The 24,157-nt window shown below is 41.1% G+C and overlaps 1 protein-coding gene across 1 annotated transcript; it reads left to right on the top strand.

Annotated features, from left to right (window-relative positions):
- Positions 1-6,012: 6,012 nt before the first annotated feature.
- ankrd6a (ankyrin repeat domain 6a) lies at positions 6,013-17,480 on the top strand. Its single transcript, XM_070842347.1, has 14 exons — positions 6,013-6,162; positions 6,295-6,393; positions 8,199-8,297; positions 8,720-8,818; positions 11,354-11,452; positions 11,791-11,868; positions 12,142-12,246; positions 12,424-12,591; positions 13,404-13,547; positions 13,754-13,906; positions 14,169-14,282; positions 14,720-15,026; positions 16,192-16,556; positions 17,295-17,480. The coding sequence occupies exons 1-14, from the start codon at positions 6,013-6,015 to the stop codon at positions 17,478-17,480; spliced, it is 2,166 nt and encodes a 721-aa protein (XP_070698448.1).
- Positions 17,481-24,157: the final 6,677 nt, after the last annotated feature.

A 24,157-nucleotide genomic window follows, 5' to 3' on the forward strand; every position in this document is an offset into this window, starting at 1 on the left:
GTCCATCCTGTCACCCTGTCACCGTCCACCCTGTCACTCTGTCACTGTCCACCCTGTCACCGTCCACCCTGTCACCGTTACTGTCCACCTTGTCACCCTGTCACCGTTACTGTCCACCCTGTCACCCTGTCCACCTTGTCACCCTGTCACTGTCCACCCTGTCACCCTGTCACTGTCCACCCTGTCACCCTGTCACTGTCCACCTTGTCACCCTGTCACCGTTACTGTCCACCCTGTCACTGTCCACCTTGTCACCCTGTCACTGTCCACCTTGTCACCCTGTCACCGTCCACCCTGTCACCCTGTCACTGTCCACCCTGTCACCGTTACTGTCCACCTTGTCACCCTGTCACTGTCCACCCTGTCACTGTCCACCCTGTCACCGTTACTGTCCACCTTGTCACCCTGTCACTGTCCACCCTGTCACTGTCCACCTTGTCACCCTGTCACTGTCCACCCTGTCACCGTCCACCCTGTCACCCTGTCACCGTCCACCCTGTCACCCTGTCACTGTCCACTCACCTGCCCTTTATGACCCTCCTTCTTCGGGAAGGAAAAACTCAAAAACCTTCATTAACCTATTGCCAACTTGTCTTCTTACCTTTGCAGTTGAAAAACTAACGCTATAGAAGTTTAGTGCCACTTAAAGTCATTCGGCTGCCTCCATAGAGAAAAACGATGCAAGAGAGAGAGAGACACATTGACGTTAGCTAGCTAAAAGTACATGTTCGTAAATTAACATTGTACTGTAACTTACTTGCTGCTTAAAACAATGATGTCTTGCACCGTGTATTGATGCAGTTAGCAGTTGCATATAAAACAAAGCAAAAATAGTTGCTTACTTACAACAACATTCAAACTCCGGTTCTCCTCCTCCTTGGTGCCTCGAGTATTGGCAGTGAAACAAGCCCGGGGAAATCTGGCCGTGTACTTAAGTTTGACAAAATGCACAGTTGGAATCCACTAAATAGACAAATTGGGCTAACGTAATTTTCTCTACAATCAAATGAACGCAGAAATGTTCAAAATTTATTTAAAAAAATTACTTTACACCTTACTCTTTATATTTTGGCTAACATCTTGCAATAAGTTATCAACTGATTAAAACATGTTCATGTAACATGGTCTTTATTTTAAGGGTGATTTACTAACCCCATGAATCATTTCTTAGAGTGCATGGAAACTGATCCCTTTAGACCAGCCTGGTCTTGGTTCGGCTTAGCATCGCTTCAGGCTAAACCTGTGCTACAAACAAAGTGACAGACTGGAACACAGTGTTTTATCCAAAGTTCTATCTCAAGGTTCTTCTTTCCTGCTGCACTGTGAACATCATTCAGTTGCCTACATGTCAAATGCAAATTCCACCTTTCCATCTATGTACCTTTTAAAACAAACAATCATCTTTGACCTCTAGCTGTAGCCTCATAGTAAGAAACATTTAGACAAAGTGTTCTCTGTTTCAATTATATCAAATGAAATAGACAGACTTGAAAATGCTGAGCGTGGCAGACTGTCCATCTGAGGACATTTTAAGAGTTTTTCCACTGAATGGAGGCCGTCATGTCACTCGTAATAGCCAAGTAACATCAATCGATGGAGTTGATAGAGTTGACAATTTAATTTCCAGGAGATATGAATCATCTAATTTGCTGTGAAATACATGTAATTCTCAGCACATATTGGAAGTAAGTTTCCATTTCTCATTGATGCTTTAAACTGATAGTGACATTTGACAGCAGGAGCTCAGTTGATCTCCACCAGTGTCAAAGTCTGAGCTTCATGCTCTTCTGTAACATCCTGAAGCAAAGGTTCACTTTTCTTTTGTTCTGTTTTTGGCAGTGGTTTTGTTAGCTTTTGCTGTCTTTACATGTTAGCTGTCTTCCTTGTGGTTTAATATGATAAGTGCTTGATGTGTCAGGTCATAAAATAAACCAGACCTGAATTTGTCAGATCTCATTAACTCTGAGTTGGCTTTATGAAAAAGATGAATGAGATGATGCTCATTCAAACACACTTTCTACAACGTGTCCCACTTTTCTGAGCCTCCTTCATGAAAAACTTTCAAAGGTGACAATGAAGTGTGGGAGTCACATACTGATTTCCACTTGAGTGTGTCAGGCTTCTGTATTTAACATCTGGATAGATACATGGCAAAAGACTTTTGCACTCAATGTCACACATCATAGTGGCTCTCTACCAGCTTGTCATGCGATAACGCCTCTAAAGTCTAAAGAGCCTGCTGTCATTCCATTATGGCACTGCTTGAATTTCATTTTAACAAGTGATTTTTTCTCTATCCTATTTCGTTGTCAATGTGCAACAAAAGCTTAGATTAAAAGGACAAGTTTCCCATCAAAGCAGGGTAAGACGGAGATTTCATCTGGGTGTCCTGATCCTAATCCACATGAAGTGTTTTTCAGAATGATTCCCTGAGACATGCAGGCCTATGCTAACAAAATGTGTGTGCGTGTGTGTGTGTGTGTGTGTGTGTGTGCGTGTGTGTGTGCGCGATGGAGATTCAAAGCATACTATTTACACTGTGATTTAACATCAGGGATGAACGATTAAGACTTTTTACAGGATACTGTGCACATGTGCATGGAGGGTTAAAGTTATTATTGCAGATGTACTACACCTCTCTCTCTCTCTCTCTCTCTCTCTCTAAGCTGTAATGCACTACAACAGCTGGTGTGCTTTCACCACAGCCTACTGTTGTTGCAGCAGCAGCATCCTCTTACATAGGACAAACACAGCTACTAGCTCTTTGAAAGGCTTGTTTGGATTTTGCATGGATGCTCCTTTTTGCTACAGGAGGGAGTTTGAGGAATAGAGAGAAGTCTGCAGGCTCTATGGAGAAGAAGGTAAAACAAAGAACTGGGCAATGCACTTCTTTTCTGTAAAAATCGATCGTTTTGAACATTTTAACAGACACCAGCTTCATGTCGAAATATTAATAATGATACTGGAAAAAGTCTTTCGAACAACAGGTAGTACTGCAGTTTCAATTCTGAGTCCTGATGAACACATTTCTTGTAACATAGGCAGTAAATTGTAGTATGCATATGTACAATATAGTATGCTACTGCATACTATATTGTACATATGCATACTACAATTTACTACAATTTAATTGTTTGATAATTCATCAGCATTCACTTAGACATCACCTATTTACACTATTCCTACAATATTCTAGCTTGTTCTTTGCCTTTATTATGGCAATTCACACTTCATTAAAGGTGATTCAGGATCAGTAAAAGTGTTAAACTGTATTAAACTGACTTTATATCAAATTAATAGGCCACCATTTTACACTTCATATCTATCTAACATGCAACAGCAAATAGTTTTGTAAGAAACTGGCCCAGATTACAAGTAAAATACAGTAAAATGAGGATATGTTCTTAAAGAAAAGTTATATAATGTGCTTAGTGAAAAGTTCAAGGACTACCTGCTTGTGAAAACCTCAATCATTTCTATGACAAGGGACTGCAGTCTCATGCTCACAGATTTTCAAGTCTGTCTTAAAACAATACTCAGGTGCCCATAAGAACATTGATAGATGTTTTGTTTGCTGTAATCAGTCCAGTTAGAGATCCCCTGCTGCTGCTCCAATGGAAGAGATGGGGGAGCAACTTCCCAATGCGCCATTTTTCACGAGATAGAAATGGGCACCAACATTCCAACCAACGCTAACCATAACCCTTGTAACAGGCTTCATTAACTCTAACCATACCCTGGTCCACCAAATTTTAAGATGTTAATATATTAATCATCAGTAGGTTTAGCCTAGCTTAGCACAACGGCTGGCAGAAAAGCACAATGAAACTATTTACATAATGTATCTTGTTTGTCGTACTTTTGTTGAACAGAAATGTAAAATACCACTTCTTGGTTTGGGGTGGAGCTATTTTCTTGACAAACAAGAGTCTATCCAGTGTTACGTCTGTAGCCCTGGGTTTTGGTTTTGGTCTCTGATACGTTACCTGACAACCTCACTGTGATGACAAGAGTCCAGGAAAGGACGGTCGGTGTTAAACGTTCTGAGAAGTCCTGCACATATATCCTGTCATTTAAAACCAAGCAGAGATACTACGTCTGTGTATGTTAGCATATGTACATGTTGGCTAAATGTGGCCATTTGACACGTACTGGTAAAGATGATATATTTTTGAATGCAGCAGGGGAGAAGTTATTAGAATCAATTAGAATCAGATTCTGCACTGGAGTAAAAGTACCAGTACAATAATGCAAAATGACCCTATTACTTGAACTGCAGCTTAAGTGAAAATACAGATATTAATTGGTGACATGTACTTATGTAAGGGGTCAATGTTAAAGTAGTGATTGTGCGGTAAAATATCTACCAACTGACATATTATTATATATGACATGATTAGACTGTTAATACTGATACATCAATGTGTAATTTATGTTTAACTACTTTATTCTACACAGTACAGTTAGCTAGTGTAGTCCAGTGGTTCCCAGCCTTGAAGCCCGGCTCCTTATGAAAGCGTCACAAGATAAATCTTTGGGTTTCTGACATGAGAGAAAACAAAGTTCTGTTACGCAAACCTGTTTTTTTCCTGTAATGATAGATCATTTGATCACAGCCAAACAAACTTTAAAATTCAACAATGTAACATCTTGATCTTTTACTAGCAGTCATATTAATAAAAACATAGAATGCTCACCTTTAAATTGTATTGGAATAGAAGTATATGGTTGCAAATAATGAAAATACTTTGAAATTGTACTTAAGTACTGTATTTGAGTAAATACTGTTACTTTGAGTGACCAAAATTTTAGTCAAGGTGAAAGTTTGACCTGATGGTGTTGCTGGAGGAAAGGCCAGAGGGACACCAACAGCATGCAACATCACAACAAGCTGACTCTGCACTCACCACCTGCCTGATAAAAAAAAAATCTGAAGAAAAGAATAATTAGATATAGAATTCCAAACAGACGCAACCTTCTGTGTAGCGTAAGACTGTGTATTCATGCAGAAAACATGGGAGCAATTGTATGTGATGCAGGTGGCATTAGTGTACAGGAGTAAGAGTGACTGGAGCCTGTTTATAATGACCAACAAAGATTAAAGGTTGACCCTTGGCATGGAGAATAATCTGACTATCAGCTAAATACTGCAGCAATGACATAGAATCCTTTGTCATTTGGGTCAGATTCTCCACATTAAAGGAGCAGGACAGCCAGCATGAGAATGTAGGTCAGTGGTATTTAGTGAGTAAGCCAATAGCATGCCAGTAAAGTGCAAGTGTTATCTGACATTTATAGTTTGAATTTCATAGATTTTCATCCAAACAACCAAATATATCTACAAAGTGGCTCGGGTGTTTATTGTTTTAAGTTTACAGTCCACGACTTTGCTGTTCTGGTTCAGCCTCACTGCTCTCACCAGCCTGCTGGGAACCAGTTTCATAAGAGCTGTGAGACTGAGCTACAATGGTAGAGCTGCAGGCTGGAAACCAATGAACTCAAAGAAGCTAAAAACCTCTGTAGCTGCTGAAAACTGCACAGTTAGCTGATAATTTTTAATGGGTCCCTCACTATGATTATAGTAATAATAATATTATAATAATAACACTTCGAGCAACAACTCTTCAAGTAATCCTGTAATCTATTATTATTATTATTATTACTCACAACTTCTAACTTATTCATACCTTATTTTCTATTTGATGTCAGATCTTACTGCTTCAGCCTTTATTTTCAGTTTTATTTTATATGACATTATTTGCATACAAATGGAAAATTTAATTTTAATTTGATTGTATGATTTTATTTTGATATTGACAGACCTTGACCTTTATACACTGTAAAGCAAGTGAAACATATCGTAACAAAGATAAAGGTGGGTGGGAAGACCACACTCATACAATTGCCTTTATATAAATATATATACGTGTGTGTGTGTGTGTGTGTGTGTGTGTGTATATACTATATAGCTGTTGTAGGCCTACGTGTATGAATGTGTGTGTGTCAGCAGTGATGAGTGAGCAGGCGCTGGGCCATGTGCCTTCAGCATCACACCAGGGCCCGGGTCACCAGACGGCCCTGCACCGAGCTGCCATGGTGGGGAACAGTGATACCGTGGCTGCTCTTATTCAGGGAGGCTGTGCTGTGGACCTGCAGGACAGAGTGAGTGGTGGACACACTGTATACATCAGAACTCTTTCACACACCTACAGTTTCATTCACCCATGAAACCTCACTTTGTTTGGTTAACGCCAGCAGTTTGTGAAGGGAATAATAAGTCTGTATCCGTTTAAGGACGGCAACGCAGCGCTGCATGAGGCATCTTGGCATGGTTTCTCTCACTGTGTCAAACTGCTGGTCAAGTCAAGAGCTGACGTACACATCAGGAATAAGGTAGGGTGATAATAACAACACCAGCAATGATAATGATAATGATAATAATAATGTAGATGATGATGATATATAAATACACTGTTGCCCATAAAGTTGGAATCAAATGTTTTTCACCTCTTCTCATGAAATGATTGTGACAATGTGATTTACTCTTGATAAATAAAGTGTATATCTTCTCAACTTTATTGATCAAACTCTTCCAAACATATCACAGTGAAACTTAAACCACAATGAACCTTTGCAGACTGTGTGTTCAGGCTTTAACTAAATTGGGGGTATTGAACAATTATTCCAACTTTATGGGCAACAGTGTATAATAATATATACAACTATATTTCAGTTATAGTCTCTATTTGGTTTGTGTTTAGACAAGCAAGGTGGGCACACATCACAGCAAAAAAACAGTTCAGTGCAGGATTTATAGTAGTGTAGTAATAACAGAGTAGTAGTAATAGAAGTAGTCTTACAGTAGTAGTAATAACAGAGTAGTAGTAATAGTAGTGGTCTTACAGTAGTAGTAATAACAGAGTAGTAGTAGTAGTAATAGTAGTAGTCTTATAGTAGTAGTAATAATGGCTGTTTGGTGGGATGCAGAATTTGTCGGTCTCAATGCATCTGGGAAGAACCTTAGTTCTGCATGCCTTATAGTTACTCACATGCATTATAACGTGACAAGAAAGGCTCTGTGGACCATGAATACCACCAAACGTGTTGCCAAACTCTTAACAACATAATAATAACATGAAAACATCTGGATCTTTTTGCCCTTACAGTTGTGGTGTTCCATTCTCATGCTTGTGCAGAAGTTTTAGGCAGGTGTGAAGAAATGCTGTGAAACAAGAATGCTTTCAAACATATAAGATTTATTTTTTATTTTATTTTTTTTTCGATTTACAAACTGCAAAGTGAGCGAACAGAAGGAAAAAATCTAAATCAAATCAATATTTGCTGTGACCTCCCTTTGCTTTCAAAACAGCTCCAGCTTCCAAACATGTTGGAGATACTAACCACAGATCTTCTGTGGATGTATTCTGCCTCAGATCCATCTGTCTCTTCATGTGATCCCAGACAGACTGGATGATGGTGAGATCAGGGCTCTGTGGGGGGGCCACACCATCACTTCCAGGACTCTGTGAAGATAGTTCCTGATGACACTGGCTGTATGTTTGTTTCTAATTTGAACTCATCAATCCAGAGCACCTGCTGCCATTTTCCTGCTCCCCAGGTTTACGTGCTTAGTTGAGCTGCTTAACCATGTTCCCACATGGTTCCACACAGAGGGTTGGCTTTTGGTCACAATGCTTCCATGAAGACCCCTTCTGGTCTTCTGTCTTCTCCAGACAGTAGATGGTGTTCCAGGGTCCCACTGGTTTCTGCTAGTTCTGAGCTGATGGCACTGCTGGACATCTTCTGATTTTGAAGTGAAGTAAACATAATGTGTCCTTCAACTTCTGCACTAAGGTTCCTTGGCCAACTGCCGTGTCGACGCTCCTCAACGTTGCCCGTTTCTTTGTGCTTCTTCAAAAGAGCCTGGCAGGGACCTTGCTGATGCAGTTTAACTACCTGGTGTCTTGTTGCTGTGCTCAGTCTGAACATGATGACCTGGGACATGAAGCTGTCTTCCACAGCCTCACCCTGATAGCAGAGTTTGGCTGTTCTCACTTTAAAGCATTTCTTCACACCTGCCTAAAACTTTTGCACAGTACTGTAGATGAAGGTATCCAACCAGCCACCCTAACAAGCTAACATGAAAGCCCACCTCACATCTGTGTTCACTTTGTAATTACTATATAATGTCCATTCAGGCAGGAAACACGGCGCTCCACCTGGCCTGTCAGAACGCACATGCTCAGACCACTCGCCTTCTGCTGCTCGGAGGAGCCACACCGGACATCAAGAACAACGTGAGTCCTTCTGTATCCCATAATGCACTGATGACATGAACAAATAAGTTGTAGACGTTCTGCTATATCACTATTGAGCTATAGCACTGTGGACTGTCACACAGTAAGAAATTGTTTCACAGGGTCCTTTCTACACTGTTGCCCATAAAGTTGGAATCAAATGTTTTTCACCTCTTCTCATGAAATGATTGTGACAATGTGAATTATTCTTGATAAATAAAGTGTATATCTTATTGATCAAACTCTTCCAAACATATCACAGTGAAACTTAAACCACAATGAACCTTTGCAAACTGTGGATTCAGGCTTTAACAAAATTGGGGGTATTGAACAATTGTTCCAACTTTATGGGCAACAGTGTACATTGCTCATCATGGGATCCCTTAAAAAACACTCACCTAAGAACTCTGCTCTGGTTCCAGGTGGGCGACACCTGTTTACATGTGGCTGCTCGCTACGACAACTGGTCCCTGGTGAAAATCCTGCTGAGTTCTCTGTGCTCTGTGACAAAGAGAAACCAGGTACAGCATACGTGTGCTTTCAGTATGATGGCATTGTACATCACATGACACAAACAAACGAAAACAAACGTACTTTGGTGTGTATGAGAGTGTATTTTTTACAGTAAACCTTTCTTTTGTATGTATGTGGTTTCACACAGCATGTCCAGTTAGCCCTGTGAGTGTGAAAGCAGAGCTGGGTAATAATACATCAAACAGTATCTTGTTAAATAGTTGCTCAGCAAATGTATCGCAGTGAAATACAACATACTGTGGGAAATATGTATTTACTTAAAATACAAGTCATTTGTAATTCGATAATACAAAATGAAGTTCTACACAAACTGATATTAGAACATTTTCATCTCTCCCAGTGTTTGAGAGAAGTACCTGCAAGGTGCCACAGCCACAGGAAAGTTCATTATACTGTTGATGCTGGTTTGAGTTAATATAAAGCATCTGTTAAGTCACTATCACATAATTAGTGACCCTGTAGCCCACTGATGAAAGCCCTTGCATTTGCAGTATTCTGCATTATGTAGTACTATCACCCAGCATTGGCTGATCCACCAGTTAGTGATGTGAGGAAACTTATTATGGCCGAACACACAAAGACAAGATCACTGTCTACAGTCAATGAAACTTCAGAAACAACTGCAGCTCCAAAGAAAACAAACAGTTCAGCATCAAAACTGTTAGCAAGGACACTGCTCCTTGGATCTCTGTTAAAGGGAGGTCCAAATATTACAGCTTATTACCACAGACCACAACTATTAAGAACTTCCACTACAAAACGCCTAAATGTAGCAATGCTAGAACAAAATGTTGTCCTGATCATTAACCACAAGATGCTCAGTGTGACTGTGACTAAGCTGGTATGCTGATATTATCTGCTTAATTGCTCTTTTCATCTTATGTATTTTAGTGTAATTCAATAAGCTTTGCCTTAGCTGCAATATCTGATTATTTTGATTTCATACCTTTATCTCAAAAGACATTTGCATCAACACAGAAGCAGCTTCTTTCCAGGAGTTACCAGTGGGACACAAATGTTACGTAGTTTGCAACGCACGTGTTGATGGACACAGTAGGACATGTCATGTGATTCACTTGCTTTTAGCCAAATCCCACGAGTAGGTTGTTTGTAACAGTTTAAATAAAAATGGGGAATAAAAATATGTCTCATTTGACAATAAAATGACATATCAAATAATGTATTTAAGGTATTTCAAATACAAGTTCTTAAAATATTTTGTTACAAATTACATCTTACACCAAAATATGAGTGACAAATTATTCATTTTGTAATTAAGTACATTTAATTGAAATATTGTCCATCTCTGTACAGGACACGTAAGGTAACAGTTTTAATTTACTAAGAAGTTAAGTCTCCTGGAAAGTTCCCTGAGAAGAACTCCAGGATTTAGTATACTGGCAGCTGCAGCTCGCAGGTCGTCCACCAATCAGAAGAGCAGCAGTTCGATCCCTGGCTCTGCATGTTTCCTTGGGCAGGACAGTGAAGCATAGCTTTGGTGTGAGTGTGAATGGTTTTCTCCTGATGGCATCAGTGTGTGAATGTGAATGTTGTGTAAAAGCGCTTTGACTGGTTCAAAAAGAATAGAAAGGGGCTCTATAAGTACAGTTACTATATACTTTAACTATCTTATACAATATATTATTTCCACTTTTCAAGACCTTTTTAGGAAAGACTGAGACAATCTAGAAATAAGGCAGAACTAGAAGAGTGCAGACCACCAAGGCCAAACGTCCAGTCTGTTTGGGTGTGTAAATCTATACATGTCTATATGGACATGATGCACATAATACATGAAAGTACATGATATATATTTCCAAAACTATAAGAATTATGTCAAAAAAAGGTTCTGCTGTATGCTAACTCACACCACACCACTCGCTTTTGTTAGAGTTTGGTCAATTCTATTGTTGGTCAGATCTGGATCCACTCCAAAATGTAATGGATTCTTGCATGACCTATGCTTCACCTTCCCACCAAGTTTCATGAAAATCGGGTCAGTAGTTTTTCCATAACCCTGTGGACAAACGAGCAGACAGACAAACAGGCCAATGGTGCTGCAAACACAAGCCCTTTCAAAGCGGGGAACGTTAAGCTGTGTGTGCCGCTATCCCGCCCTGCGTCTGTGTAAAATGAACCTACTGTAATGGGGGTCATTTTTGTTCTGCAGCAAAAAGGACAATATTTCAGTTTAAAATGCAGTGGAGCAGACGTGGTGGAGAAGTGTAATACTAGAGTCAGTGTACTAATGAACTTTTCAGCACTGTATTAAGGTTTGAGTGCAGCCTAGTTCATTTCCTTTACAAACACCGAGGTAAATATGAATCTATTAATCATTTATTATTGTAAACTGTCTGCACTGTAGTTGTTCATGTGCACGCTTGCCTTAGTCATATCATACAATTCTTTCTGGGAGGAGGTTGTGAACTGGTGAAATGAAAATGTTCTCACCAGAGAAACGGCAGACGAGCAGACAAACAAAGACGCATGCTGTGTGAACATGTTTCTGTGTTTGCCTGCAGGCGGGGGACACAGCTCTCCACGTGGCTGCTGCTCTCAACCACAAGAGGACGGTTCAGCTCTTACTAGAGGCGGGGACTGATGGGAAGATCAGAAACAATGTGAGTTCCATCCACAAGCTGAATGGTTCAGGTCACAATTGAATGACCCTGATATCCCAAACTATCAACCTGTTGTCTAACGTTTCATCATTAATACATTAACAGTGACTTTCTGTAGTCTCACATCCGTCTTTTGTTCTGTGAGCTCGTGGCCCGTTCAATCCCAGCTGAACACGAACAACATCATTAGTGCCAATAGTGCTCACAGCTTTCACTGTCACAGGTCTTTGTTAGGTGCCACATTTAAATCACCTTTGAAGCACCTTTATTTTGACAGTGGTATATGTAATACAAGGTGAATGTTACACTGGTGTTTGTGATATACTGTTCACTTCCAGGCAGGAAAAACGGCGCTTGACAAAGCCAGGGATAACAACCACAAAGATGTGGCACATGTCCTGGCCAGAGCTCCTCAGGTTGGTTATCTGTATTATGATTTATTAGTTCAAATCAGTGGTACAAGATTAGGGTGGGGAGTTCTTCCTCCACTGTGTCCTAATATAATATCTGATGCTGCTCATGTGGGGATTCTTGAATCCTTAATGTTGAATTCCTGAATCGTTGGGTCTCTCTCTAATTGATTGATTGATTGAGGTTTATAATGATCATAATCACAGTTTTAATGGAATCAGCAAACATCTTGTGTAGTTTTAGGCTCATTGTAATAAAACAGACTGTGCAACTGTCAGGTACATCGCTTCATGCGAGGAAGAACAATCAGGAAACGAAGAGAAAGACTGACAGCTGAACGCAGGACCCAGTCTGTCACCAGAGTAGAAATCCTACCAAACAAAGTAAGAAAATAACGCTCTGATGAAAGAATTATTCCAGTTAAGTTAGTAACATTAAGCCAAATCTTTCAAACCACAGAGATTAAAAAATGGACTCTACCATCAGCTATCATCTTTTCTTTTCTTGCAGTCATTTTTGCTTTCGCTTTGTTCTACTTCCTGTGTGTGTGTCCTGAGCAGGACAGCAGCTCTGTGGTGGAGGAAACCTCCAGCAGTGAACAACTGCAGACCAAAACAGCCATCAAGGAGGATTCCCAGCAGCAGCAGAGACGGCAGCATTGCCGCAAGAGCCCAGCCATCAACAACAGCCCCCACCGCCACCACAAGAGGAGCAGAGTCAAGGGGCAGGTAGGTGGACAGCAGAGACACCAGGACCGGCCTGGGTAGCTAGTCCACATCATGTGGCAGTCAGAACTGGAGGTTGTGGTGCTGTTCACAGAAAAACAACGTGTGGTTTGTACTGAAGCCACACGCTGATGAGCTGCTGATTCATTAATGCTGTGCTTCATTGATAGATCAGCTGCTTGGCTACTAACTGTATTCATACTACTAGTCTGCTAAACAAGGCTACATCTCTAATATCAATAAGCTAGCAACCATGCTTATGTTTGTAGTGATGACCAGATGCATAGCTACATTCCAGTTTCCACCTGATTTACCCTCTAAAGACCTGGCGTACACATGCGTGGACTTCACATTTTGGGTTATATTTCCATAGTAGTTAATTCTGCTTAGCTGGGGCCGTATGGACATGTATGTGGGCAAAATTGTTGATATTTCATATTGTTTTTTGCACCGTGATTTTCAAAACGTGTTCAAAATGTTTTGTATGTGTTATAAATACATGCAAAAGCAGTCAGGAAAAAAAACTGCTATGTTCAGGGTGGAAATAAAGACCGATTGTCCACATATGTGGACATAATTTTTCTCTAAAACTACACCATGTAAAAAGATGATGCTTAGGTTTTATACTTATCAGGGTCCAATAAGCCCAAATAGCAAGGAGAAATAAAAAATGCATATCAAAGAAGAGCTCGGGTCTTAAGAGGTTAAGACTACTGTCATGTCATAACACCTCCGCACATCACATGAAAACAAATGGAAAGCCCTTTATGAAGGAAAACTACATGTTACAGTCTGTTACTTTTGCTCCTTTGCAGGCTTTGAATGAAGATGATCAGAGAAAGGGCAAGAACGACCTCCACAATAAGAAGGATCTGCTCTGTGATGACAGTTCTGCTCACAATGCAAAAACCTACCAGCTTTACACGCTGTACAGGGACAAGGACGGCAACGTTAGACAGGTTACTGATGTGCTTTTTTTAAAAAAAATTTTAACCACCAACATCTTTTGTAAAGCAGCACCGGGAGAGAAAAATAGTACGTGGAACTTAACATCTAGAACTGAACACGCAGGGCATGCTAAGCTACGTTTACCACGTCTGCAATGAAAGATGAAGCAGGGTAGTCCGGGTAGTACGCTTTGTGACTTGTGACACGTTCTCTTCAGGCACCAGCCAAAGGATGCCGCTGTAAGCCCCTGTTCAAGAAGCTGGAGGACCAAATGAAAGCCACACAGGAGGAGATGAGGCTGCACATCCTGGACGTCCAGGAGCAAGTCAACACCAGGCTGGGCAGAATGGACCGCAGGAACAGACACCAGGTCTGCGTCACTGTCTGTGATTTGAGTTCAAACTTCTGGTGGTCTATATTTGACATATTTAAAGTCAGGCTTCGTCACTGTTACCAAAAATGAATGCCTTGCTGGAGAACATCAGTTTCGGGTGTACCGTCACTGGAATGTAACTTTACTCTTTTTGCTAATTACAATTTTTTTCAAACGTCAAGGACGCACACACTGATTCTAGATATATATTTCAGTTGAAATGAAAATGAAGCTTCTTCTACACTTTTGGCTTGGGCAGATCAAAGTGTTGGACGTGCTGAATCAAGAAAGAGCAGCAGCAGAGAGGAAGAACACGATATACAGGATTGAGCAGAGAGTTGCCCGGGAAAGAGAGGAAGCCCTGATTACACAGGTATCAGAGCTCACAACTCACAGCGGACTTTCTGTGCTGGGAACTCATGGGAAGATCTTCTTTTATGTTTACATGTAACCTTCATGAGATGATTGGTTCATACTTGGATTATGAGAAAGAAGGTCATACTGGCTTGGACTCAGCTTGCTGCTTTCTGTATGAAAAGTAATTAAAACAATTGTTAGAATTGTAAAGCCAGTATATTTAATAGAATTGTGAAGCAGTTAAACAGCAGCAAAGCAGGTTGTAGTGTGATAAAATCAGAAATTAGACATTGAGATTTAAGTCAGAGGAGATGGGATCTCATGTAAATAAAATCATTTGAGCTGAACAGCACGATTCCAAGAATGAAGTCAGAAATTCAGAGAATAACAGAATAAAGGCAGAAATGGAGACATGAGACAGAACTGAGTATGTGCCCTGTTTCTTATCTCAAGCAGGCGGCAGTGAGTCATGAGCTGAAGAGATGGTGTATGTCCCAGCTGAAGGACATGGACGTTCACCTCCCAGCCAAAGCCCAGTATTACAAACTTCTGCCCTCAACGTCTGTGGAGCAGTCCGTGGCAGACGCTGACCTGGAATCGTTCCCCCTGCTGTCCGTGGTATCTGGAGACAGCAGCGCTTCACTGGCCACCTACGTCAACATCCTGCCGCCGAAAACACAGCCGTCCGGTCAGGCAGAGCCAGAGCAGGAGCAGATGGGGAGCAGGACATACTTTGAAATGAAAGTGGACAGGTCACCAGGTACGTCGTCAGCGCAGTCAACAGAGACCGTTTTAATGGAAATCATCCTGCAATGATTTATACAGGTGCACTCCAAAGAAGGTCAACTGGAAAAATGTACAAACTTCCAGCTATGTTCAGTGAACATTATCGTGGAATTCTCGGGGCTACAACCGTGCCCTCAAAACATGATAAAGGGACAGAGACGTGGCCTCCTTTTTATAACGGAGGCCCTTGCCTAACTCCTACGCCATGTCAAACAGGACATGGTATGATAGCCAAGACTTTGTTGCCCCTTATCTGAGCCGGCTTCATATCACAGTCCTGGGCTGGGCTTGCATGTATTCATCTCACACAACCATTCCTGGTCCCTTTGGGAACACAACAGCCTATACGGCCTTTTTATCCCATTGCTGTGTAGGCAGCAATAATCTAGAATAATAATAACTCAAACAAGAGCAATGACCATGAACCAAAGAACTAATATCACAGGTGGTCTCTCCAAATTCAACACAATATGCCACTTTTAATAATTAATGCAGTCTCATAATTATTCAGCCCCTTCTTGACAAGCACCTTTAGAACTTAGCAGAGCACCTCTAGAACTTAGCAGAGCACCTTTAGAACTTAGCAGAGCACCTTTAGAACTTAGCAGAGCACCTTTAGAACTTAGCAGAGCACCTTTAGTACTTAGCAGAGCACCTTTAGAACTTAGCAGAGCACCTTTAGTACTTAGCAGAGCACCTTTAGAACTTAGCAGAGCACCTTTAGAACTTAGCGGAGCACCTTTAGAACTTAGTAGAGCACCTTTAGAACTTAGCAGAGCACCTTTAGCTGTTCTGACCTGCTGCAAATGTGATGCACAGTCAGACACCAGGTTCTGACAGCGTTCCTGAGGAATCTGAGTCCATTCCTCATGGCCAACAGCCTCCATATGTATATCTATCTATCTATCTATCTATCTATCCATCTATATATATATATATGGTAATTAATTAAACATAATTGCTTCTTTGATAACGTCAACTTTCTATATTTCTCTATCTTATGAAGTCTTTTATCCCAGCTACTGAATGAATGCTTGTTATTTGTATATTGTGGTCAGATTCCATAGAGATATAACAACTGATCTTTATTCATTTTCAGTTAGTGGATGATTTAGACTGACTCTAACCTCTCCTATCAGATGATTACGAGAACACAGCCCTGTTTACTCTGCCTGCCGAAAATACCACGAGCCTCCTGCTGAGCTCTGGTGACCCCCCCTGGCGTACTCCAGGAGTGCAGAACAGCCCCATGGCGGCGATGGGTAAAGAGGGCTTCTCGAGCAGCAGCAGCCGGTCCAGCATCAGTGACCATGGACCCACACTGATCCAACACCAGCAACACAGCTACGAAAGACTGAACAAGAATCAGGGTGGAGAGCTGAGTGCCCGCAGGCGGGTAGGGATGCACACCGAGGCCACCAGAACACTAGAGTTCTTCATCAACCGTCCCACTGAGCCCACATTCAGCCAGGAGAGGAACAATCTGCATGCCAAGGAGGTGGGTGTAGCAGTGGGTGGGATGAGGAGCTGGCCTGATGGGCCTGTCAAACAGGAAAACATATTCCACAACATGCTTAGAGGATAAATCTATTGTATTACAACAGGAGTCTTATTTGGTAACTTTGGTCATCATTTCTATCAGTGATAATAAAGCGTCTGATCATCGTGGCTTTAACCTGATTTACTTTGTTGTTGGGATCAGTACTTTAACCCATACCATTATGTTTTCCTAAATCTAACCTAAGTAGGAATCAGAACATGAATCACATGTTTCTTTATCGTTACCATGACAGTGAAGGTCCAGTGTGCCTGGGGGAATATTAGACGGTCAGGGGCATCAGTATTGGATTTTTGTAATGAAGGGACAGGCGTGAGAGTTGCTTTGAGTTTCTAATATTAACACAGAAGGGTGGCTTGTGCGTTGGCATCGGACACCAAAGGAGGTTACACAGGAGCAGTATTGGGAATGAGAACAGCTTCAAAGATATTTGTGGGTGTGTTTCTTAACTTTGGAGACAACCAGGCCGGCTGATTGCCTTAATGCTCTAAACTTAGTACTCAGCACATTAGACTGATACTGATCTTCTCATCTCACTCTCATCTCATAACGAAAGAAAAATAAGCATGATTCCCAAAATGTTGAACTATTCCTTTAAGAAGTCAAATTTCTGTGGGGGGGAAAAAAAACTGAATTCAAGTTTAAGAGGAAACTACTTTAAGTGTGTTGTTGCCCTCCTATCAGGTGACTCAGCGTTTCTTTGAGACTGTGTCGACCCAGTTGGAGCGTTGGTACGAGAGGAAGCTTGTGGAGGTGGAGCAGCAGACAGAGCTCAAAACCCAGCAGAACAGGAGGGAGCTTCTGCAGCGAATAAGCATACTGGAGGAGGAGCTTCAGCAGCTGAAGACCAACGAGAATGCAGAAAGCTGATGCACCCTGTCAGCCATTAACACAAGAGCAGGCCTGACAGAGGACGGAGAAGGTTTTTACTGTGACTGAGCAAGTAAAAAACTGGAGAGCAGCAGAAATTTGGAAAAAAGTCAATGGATTAATGTACGAAAAAGATGTACATACAGTGATCCAAACGCTCATATTGTATACACAGTTAACCACAAGTGATGCTTACATATAATAATTGGAAGTTAAATCCTAAATAAAATGTTATAATTTGCATTTATTATTATTCCAAGAACTTGTTGTAATGTAGTGTTGTAAAGTGAATAATGGTGTAAACTGAAGGAGAGTTTGGTTTGTTTCACTCCTGAATATACTGGTGAGGCTTTGAGACAGTGGGACACACAGTGAAGCCAGAAACCCAAAAAGGACATAATATTAAGTGAGAAGTGCTAAATGTTATTGTCATCATGTAGCATATAATACATTTTAACACCAAGTTCATTTTGTCATTCTTTTCATGCAGAAATTGTTACCTGCTCAGTAGCTATGACTCTAATTTCCTTGATGGAGATCAAATTCTTTTTGATTCTTTGGAATTATTGTTATATAAGAAATGCTTGGCAAAAATTCAAAATTCAACAATGAAGCTTTAAATGCAATAAATAATCATTTGTTCTTACCTGTGTGACAGAGTATTGTCCTTTACGCAGTCCCCTTTGTGTTATCAGAGGGCTGGAATAATCATTATTAAAATCTAAAAATCATAAATATCTGTATATCTTCATTCGTATATCTTCGTTATTTTTGTTTTATTGTCTTAATCATGATTCTCTTTTTTAAACATGTTGGAAATATCTAATATCTAATCTAATGATCAGTTCAAGTGTTGATTTATTAGTGTATTTACACTGTTACACACCCATAAAGTTGGAATAATTGCTCAATACCCCCTATTTAGTTAAAGCCTGAATCCACAGTTTGCTAAGGTTCATTGTGGTTTAAGTTTCACTGTGATATGTTTGGAAGAGTTTGATCAATAAAGTTGAGAAGATATACACTTTATTTATCAAGAATAAATCACATTGTCACAATCATTTCACGAGAAGAGGTAAAACACATTTTATTCCAACTTTATGGGCAACAGTGTAGTTGAATTTAGTCAGATACAGAGTGGCTTGGATATTTGTTCAAAAGCAGACATTTTGCTTGCAAACAGCAACAAGAACAACAAATATGATCATGATAATAATAATGATTATAATAATAATAATAAATGTAATAATAATAATAGCACTTTTATGTATTTATGTTACATTATGTTATGTATTCATCAATCAATGTGTGAACTCAGGCTCCTTCAAAGACTTCAGGTCTGATCCTGTCTTTAATGAGCTAATGTGTTTCTGTTGATAGGGGGAACAGGTCTGTTGGACAATTTATTTTGTATAGCCCAATATCACAACAGAGTCTCACAGTGCTTTACAAAGTTCACTGAAATAAACAAGAAGTGTAAGCGAACAAACAATCTAATAAAGAGTCCAGCAGTCGATGAGGCCAATGGATCGGTCCGATGGATCAGTCCGAGGCATCACCTGCCCTTTATGACCCTCCTTCTTCGGGAAGGAAAAACTCAAAAAACCCAGTGGGAAAAGAGAAACCTCCAGGAGCACCACAGTGAAGGAGATGTAACAAAGCAAAAAAAAAAAAAAACAAGACCGTAGAAATGATGTTTAACTGTAACCAGAATTACAGAAGAACAAGGAAGCGTGAAGTCATTCATCACCTGTCAGCTGTGGATACAAGAGGCCTTCTAAATCACTTTGTGGAGGATCTGGGCATCTGTCACCGAAACTCAATATACTGTCTTCTAATGAACTGGGGGGTCAAATCAGCCTTCACTTGTTCATAACCTGTCGGTGCCGTTTCTATTGGCGTTAACTGTTATCCAGGCCACACGACTCTGAACTCTGCAAACCCCTTTTAAATCTGGCCATTTCAAATTCTATATCACCATGAATCACCAGATGTTTGTAAGAAGCAACCTTATCTACACAGGGTGTGTAATGAAAGCTGCACGTCATCAGAATGCATCAGAATATTTGAAGTCTAAACCATAAGACAAACGCCGACACGTACACAGTGCTGATTACCAACATCTGAGTTTATGATTAAAAGGAACATGTCATCTTTGTTGGCTCCTTCCATGTTTCCACAGCACTATGCTGTGTTTTAATCACAGAGAAACAAACAAAACAGAGTCTTCCTGATGTCATAGTGGGGGCTGAGCCTGAAGGACTGAAGGACACCGTGCCGGGCATTAATGAACAAATGGTAAACTGCTAAGAAGCATTTGGCTTTTCATAAGGTAGTCAGGTGAAACAGGGAGGGGGGGGGTCTCACTGAGGGTATCTGGTGGCCAGGTGGGGGGCTGCAGGGCCAAATAGGCATCACAGTAAGAATAAACTTGATTGGGTTCAGTCAGACGGCTGAGAGGACTGCTCTTTAGTTCTTTTATACTTTTAGGTCATAAAAGTAGATGTTATTTTATTTGAGAAAGAGCAATGTTTGTTCATGGAAAATCAAACGCTGTACAACGGTTCAACCAGAGTGATTGACAGGTTAGTCTGGGGTTAGCACTGTCAGAAACGGATCATGGATTGGACTGACAGTTTAAACCTGTTTAATCTCACCACTAAGTAGACTGCAGGGAGCCCAAAGAAACGACAGCTTTCCAGTCGTAGCAGTGCTGTGGTTCAGTAAAGATCTCACATCGCTTACGCACCAAACTGAAGAATCATTGGGGAAATGGTTACAACAGTATTCGCCCCTGTATCTACTAAATACACGTTTTAATGATCTAATTCTTCTTTTTTTTGGGACCAAATCTATGACTCAGTCTCTAACAATGGAAAATGCAAAAGGAACTAGCTGTTCAATAAATGCAGTAAAAAGTACATATCCCCTCTGGAGTAGTGAAAGTGAAGTGTGAAGTAGTAAAGCACAAGTACTAAGTAAGTAAGTTGTGTTACTAAAGTAACTGAGACTCCTACAAGGATGTCAAGACCAACATTTGGGTGACTTGTGGTCTGGTGTCATCACACATGCAGGCCGGACAAAGTCCCGCCCCAGCTACCCAGCTGTCGGTCAGACCATCGGGCAGAGATCCGATGAAGCAGCCGTTGGTTGTGTAACCCAATGATCCTGGTGTGACATATGGCATTTGGCCTCAGCGACCACAGCCGCAGCTTCTGAAGGGAAAATCAAATCAATGCTCCATTGACTCTGTCAGAGCGCGATGGAAACCTAATTAAAGGCCCTCCAGGCACAGCTGGTCATTTTATGCAGCCAAGCACCAGGGCTCTCAAATCAAGCCAGTATTATGTACTATTGCTTTACTCTGTGCACGGAGCGAGGGCTCTGTGGGCCTCCCCAGCCGGGACAGTGTCAGCAGTCACTATGTTAAAAACTCATGCCTAAGTCATGTCATTATTTAACACTTTTTTTTTGCAGTGCACTCTGAGCTAAATTCAACACAGCATACAGCATTGATCTAATGCATTTACTGTAGAGATGTATGTCTACAAAATGATATAACAATGCTCTAACAGTATTAAGACAAAGTAAGAGATGGAGAGATAAAAAGACACAGCTATTTGAAAAACAAATCTTTAACTTTGGGGGAAATGTACGATGATATTCCCCTATGAATGCTGGAATGGATTCCAGTGTAAAGGAAGTTAAAGTTGACATTCTTTTGGTTTGTTGGAGAATTAAAAAAAAACATTTTTGAGCCTCCATTTTTCTAGCCTCCATTCGGGCTATGTGTAATGTTAACGGTGGATTAGAATGTTTTATGTCAATTGGTCTTCTAATACACTGATTTAAAACAAAATGTGCCACCTTATTGTTTGCTTGCTTGTGGGAAAAGAATATTAGACATTTTCAGTCAAGGTTGGATCTGGATGTGAAAATCTCTTATTGAAATGTAACAAATGAACAAGCTGTGTGGTGTATAACGGTCTTATGGTGAATGGACTTCGTCAGCAGTCACCTTGAGTCATAGCTGTGTCCACCTGCGATAGTCACTTTCCTCTAGCTTGGTCTTGGTCTCTGTGGCTCCTAAATAATGCTCCTCTATGTTCACCTACTGCCTCGAAATGAGCAGGTGGTGCCCAATGGCTTGATAGGAGCTGTTTCACAGACAAAAAAGCTGGCTGTTGTGGCCAGAAATGAGAGAGTTGAGGGGGAATGCTGAGTTGGTGAGAAATATCTGACACCTTCTCATAACACATAGTCACCTTTATAGAAAATATGAACTGGTGCAGCTTTGACTGTAACAAAAGTTAGATGATGCTAAAAAGTCTATTATGATCTTCATGAGGGAACTTGTGTGTCAGACTTTTACAGTGTCTGTGCACATACTTTGTTGAGTTGAAGTGACACAGCCAGGCAGTCATGAATGCATATACATGCATAATACATCATGCGCGTGTGATATACATGCATAATCCTCATATCACAAATTCAAAGCAGTGTGCAGTTTGGCAGGTGGGATGTGATCCATAAAAACACATTATCAACATTAGGGGTTGGACTTCCTGCCTCCCTGCTAGCTGAGTTACATCTTAATGTTGAGGGCAACAGAAGAAGGCCATATGTGAAAGACCAACCATAAACAAATATCACCTCTATGTCAGAGAGTGAGATATTGATGGCTCTGGTTGGAGTTGGCACTGCTGGCGTGGGAGAAGGGAGGGGGGCAGTATCCGTCAGGAGGCAATCGATGCTAACATCCTGTGAACCCTGCATCTAACACGGGAGAGCACTCCCAACACTCAGGCAGCCACAGCACACACAGATACACACAGAGACAAAGACAGAGGAGATGTGAGGGATGTGGACTGGAGTTTGGGACTGGCACAAGAGGACCAGCAAACACCTCCATGGGGTAGCCATAGAGACACAGTCAATTCCTGGAATGCTTATGTAAACATGATGAAGTGCATCAAGAGGCAAAGAGGGAATCCATACCAGTGATATGTAAGTGCTGCTGAAATGGTTGATTCATTGAACAGAGTCATTTGCTGTGATGTCACACTCTCAAAAATATGCAACACACGAGTCCAGGAGCGACTTGTGTGAAATAGTTCTCAGATGGCCTAAATAGTAATGGTGCATGTCAAACTCAAATGTTTTATTGTTGTTATATAAAGGAAGTGATGGTTCCAGATGGATTGTTGACCCTCTGACAGAAAATCACATCATTTACTTACTAGCAAACACAAGACAGAATCCCCAGGTAACAGATTTGCATGTTATTTCTACCACACAATGTTGTTTTGTACATGACTGCCTTTGTATCAGCGTGGGACGATTGGTTAATGCACGCCAAAAATTAGCTGTTGATCATATCAACAAGGTATTTGAAAAAAGGATGACCGCACACTAAGCTGCAGTGATATGATTGTGTCATCAATGTTTAAATCACATGTTGTTTCAAGGCCTTTAAAAAGACCCGCTGTCTTGTTCAAACATCAGCAATCCAGTAAAATCATTGAAGCTCAGTCATCTTCTAAGAACCCAGATTGTTGTAATGACTGGGATTTAGTATGAGCCTTACAGTCCGAAGTTGATCTCAAACAAAAGTCTACCTCTAGGGTGCAGTATCCCTCATCCTGGCAGTAAATATGTGAATGCACTTACACTCTGTTGTAACTAAATTGCGTGACAATACTCACCACAGTTCTCTTTTTCTCTTTGGTCCAAACAGACATGTACGTAGGTTGATTGACAGTTATCTTCTTCAGTCAGATCAGATCAGATGAACAATGCTACTCCTGATTGGGCAAGCGACCCACTCACCAGGATGTCAGTGGTTGCTGCAAATAAAAAAAAAAAGGAAAAGCAAAGCTCTCAAATTTTTCTGCAACTAGCCATGTGAATATGTTTAAATTATACATCCAGAACATCTGGGTGACATTACCATCAACACACCGGGCTTCATTTTGAACACACACACCATGCTACAAAGACATTAGAGCACCAACTGTGGATTCACAGACAAAGACCACACAGACAAAGACATGGATTTGGACTAGTTCATGGCACAATATGAAAGGGGGAGAGCCAAGATTCTGTAGAAACGTTCATCCAGAGGGAGGGTGACAAAAACTGTGGCACCAGTTCCTCTCCTCCTGGAACGGCATCTCCTTGATTTCATGATGACCTCGTCAGCACACCAGGAGACATCCAGCTGTTTACAGATGCAGCTCCTTCTGTCAGCTTTCATGACTACCACAGCGGCAAATGTCGTTGTTCACTCCTTCCTCCACCATCTCCAAAACGTACCCACTCATAACAGCAGTCATCATGATAGGTCTGGAGGGTAGGGATGTGAAAACTGAGTCAGAGGGGAAGTTATAAAACTTCCTTTACCTTAACAAAGACCACACCAATAACTATATGGATTTAGAACAGTAGTTGTTGCATAATATGGATGGAGGAAAGCCATGATGATGTAGGAGGGAGGAACTGAGGGTCTGTAGGAAGGAATGAAGGGACAGAGGGATGAGGAGGTGAGGGTAGACAAATGAAGGGCTGAGGGATGCGGGATGAGGGGATGGGGGGGACGAGGGGTGAGGGATAAAGGCTTAGGGGTCAAGAGATGGAGAGATGAGGGATGTAAAGGTGAGGTATGAAGGGAGGAGAGA

The sequence above is a fragment of the Pempheris klunzingeri genome, chromosome 13 (genome assembly GCF_042242105.1).
Source record: "Pempheris klunzingeri isolate RE-2024b chromosome 13, fPemKlu1.hap1, whole genome shotgun sequence".
In the NCBI taxonomy this organism is placed as follows: Eukaryota; Metazoa; Chordata; class Actinopteri; order Acropomatiformes; family Pempheridae; genus Pempheris; species Pempheris klunzingeri.